This window comes from Octopus bimaculoides, chromosome 6, assembly GCF_001194135.2.
Source record: "Octopus bimaculoides isolate UCB-OBI-ISO-001 chromosome 6, ASM119413v2, whole genome shotgun sequence".
In the NCBI taxonomy this organism is placed as follows: domain Eukaryota; kingdom Metazoa; phylum Mollusca; class Cephalopoda; order Octopoda; family Octopodidae; genus Octopus; species Octopus bimaculoides.
In genome coordinates, this window is record NC_068986.1 from 61,447,121 (window position 1) to 61,449,343 (window position 2,223).

General features: G+C 33.7%; 1 protein-coding gene across 10 annotated transcripts in view; it reads right to left on the reverse strand.

Annotated features, from left to right (window-relative positions):
• The window catches only part of LOC106873629 (jmjC domain-containing protein 8), a 442,493-nt gene that overhangs the window by 408,764 nt on the left and 31,506 nt on the right, over positions 1-2,223 (reverse strand). The window contains exon 1 of one of the 10 annotated variants that reach the window (XR_008264424.1): positions 928-1,600. The exons of 4 other annotated variants lie outside the window; for them this stretch is intronic. Coding sequence is in view for 2 of the 6 variants with exons in the window: in XM_052968754.1 (XP_052824714.1) it covers positions 928-1,010 (83 nt within the window). In the remaining 4 variants the exon portion in view is untranslated. Of the gene's footprint in view, positions 1-927; positions 1,602-1,642; positions 1,890-2,223 lie in introns of those variants that run through there. 5 more of the 10 variants (XM_052968761.1, XM_052968759.1, XM_052968754.1 and 2 more) reach the window with 5 other exon arrangements.

The following is a 2,223-nucleotide window of genomic DNA, read 5'->3' on the forward strand; positions in this document are numbered from 1 at the left end:
GATAAGCGTGGGGGTGCACTTGTAAAAAATTACTAAGAATTTGACAACAGATTTCTTTGTAATCCTAATCTACAACGTTTGAAAGGTATATGTATAAAATTTCATTAAAAAATACCAATTTTCCTGAAAGTTATGAGGTGGGGAAATTTTGGTTTGTGTGAATTTTCCGAAAATCCTCTCCTCAAGCCCTCGGAAAAATTTTTCCAGCAAATCTTTACATACACTCAATCTAAGGATCTAAGCGATTATCTGTTGAAAGTTTCGTTAAAAACTACCCATTTTTCTGGAAGTTATGAGGCAACAAAGTCGGGGTGGGGTATACAACCGTAGCTATGCCGGGAAAAATATATACTGATACAATACGAAACTTGAAATTTCGGAAAAAAAAACTGTCATGTATGTCTGTATGCACGTGTGCGTGCACAACAATTTTATCTTTCACATTAAATTCCGATACAGTGGTAATCGACACCATCTGATAGGTATTTGTAGAAAATTTCCTAAAACAACATTCATTTTTCTCAAAGTTATGAGGAAACAAAGTCGATACATGTGAATTTACCGAAACTCCTCTCCCCACCCTTGAAAAGATCAACAAATTCCGATGTAATCGGAATCTACATTATCGTATACATATATATATATATATATATAAATTGTTTTCATATCCATTTTCTGATATAAAATTAGGCAAAACTGCATTTTGAACTCATAAAGGAGTGGGAGTGATGGAAAGAGAATTGCATATAAGTGGATACATTGATGGTTAGGTATATATAGATTATTAACAAGTAGCTAAACCTAAACAAACTCTAAATTACATACATTTCAATATTCAATACATCGGTTAAAAATAAATGTGTATTTAAAACATGAATAAGATTTGTTAGTAAATATAAGTCAAGCTCCAAAATAAACAAAACTTACCTGGTCACAATGAAATGACCAATGACCATTAGTAGGATCGTTGACAAACAGCAAAGACACCAAAATGAGAACAATGCAAGCATCCAACATCTATAATATTTCGATGAATTGAATTTAATCTTTGTCCAGTACTCCTCTTCACATGCACGGATGAATGCATGGTGAATCACCTACTCGCTTAACACAACAGAGGAGACATTACATGCATAACAATTATTATGCATATGTGCGTGTATCTGGAAGAGATTTTATATTGCGTATGCGCATATATGCGTCCGATTAAATGCAAGTGATTGTGCTAATAGTACTCTACATGTTTATATACATACACACGCGCACACACAAATGCGTGCATAAAGGTTCATTTATTAAATGTTTACATCTATTATGTTTGTGACCGTACACGCACGAATACGCGTGGACTTGGCTGGCAGGCAGACAGACAGACAGACAGATAGATAGATAGATAGGAAAGGAAAGAGAAAAAATAGAAATTAAAGAGTGAGAAAACTAAACATTTACTTAGTAATGTGTTATTGAAGGCGAATTAAGTTTGTTTTGAAAGATTCTACGAGAAAAGGAAAATAAATGTAAAACGGGTATTGAAAGAGGCGGGGAAATAGAAAGATAATAGAAAGACGGACAAATGGACAGACAGACAGATAGATATCAAACCAAAAATATATAACATGTAAATATAACATGTAAACCTCACCTTAATTACACATGTTAATTCTACCGCAATCACACAAACAACTGTTCTTTCTTGTGGAAGGAAATTGTAATGCGTGTAGGAATGATCAAACTGATCGAACTGGATGAGAGGAAAGGCATTTTAATTCGATACAGCAATACTTATTGATTAACTGATTCTCTTAACGATTGATGTAAGTCATTCAACGACAGTATTCTTAAAAAGATTTTTTAAAACAGCCTTTTTTTTTATACAACATAAAATTATTAAAAAAAAACATCTATACTTGGATTATATATAAATACACGCGCGCACGCGGCGAAATTTATACTCTCTCTCTCTCTCTTCTTCCTTTCAAGTGTTTATTAAATTCTAACTCGTCTGACCCCACGGAACTTTTTGAGCTGTCAATCTTTCAATACACATTTGTAAACCTGGCCCTTTTTGCAGCACACTTCCTACTAATTGAACATTACAACACTGCTTCTGTCTTCTTTCTCTTACATGTATTATGTATATTCACAAACATTTCCGTGTGTGCAAGTCAATCTGCCTGATCTTGTATGTGTGTGTGTGCGCGCGCGCGTATAATATATGTATAT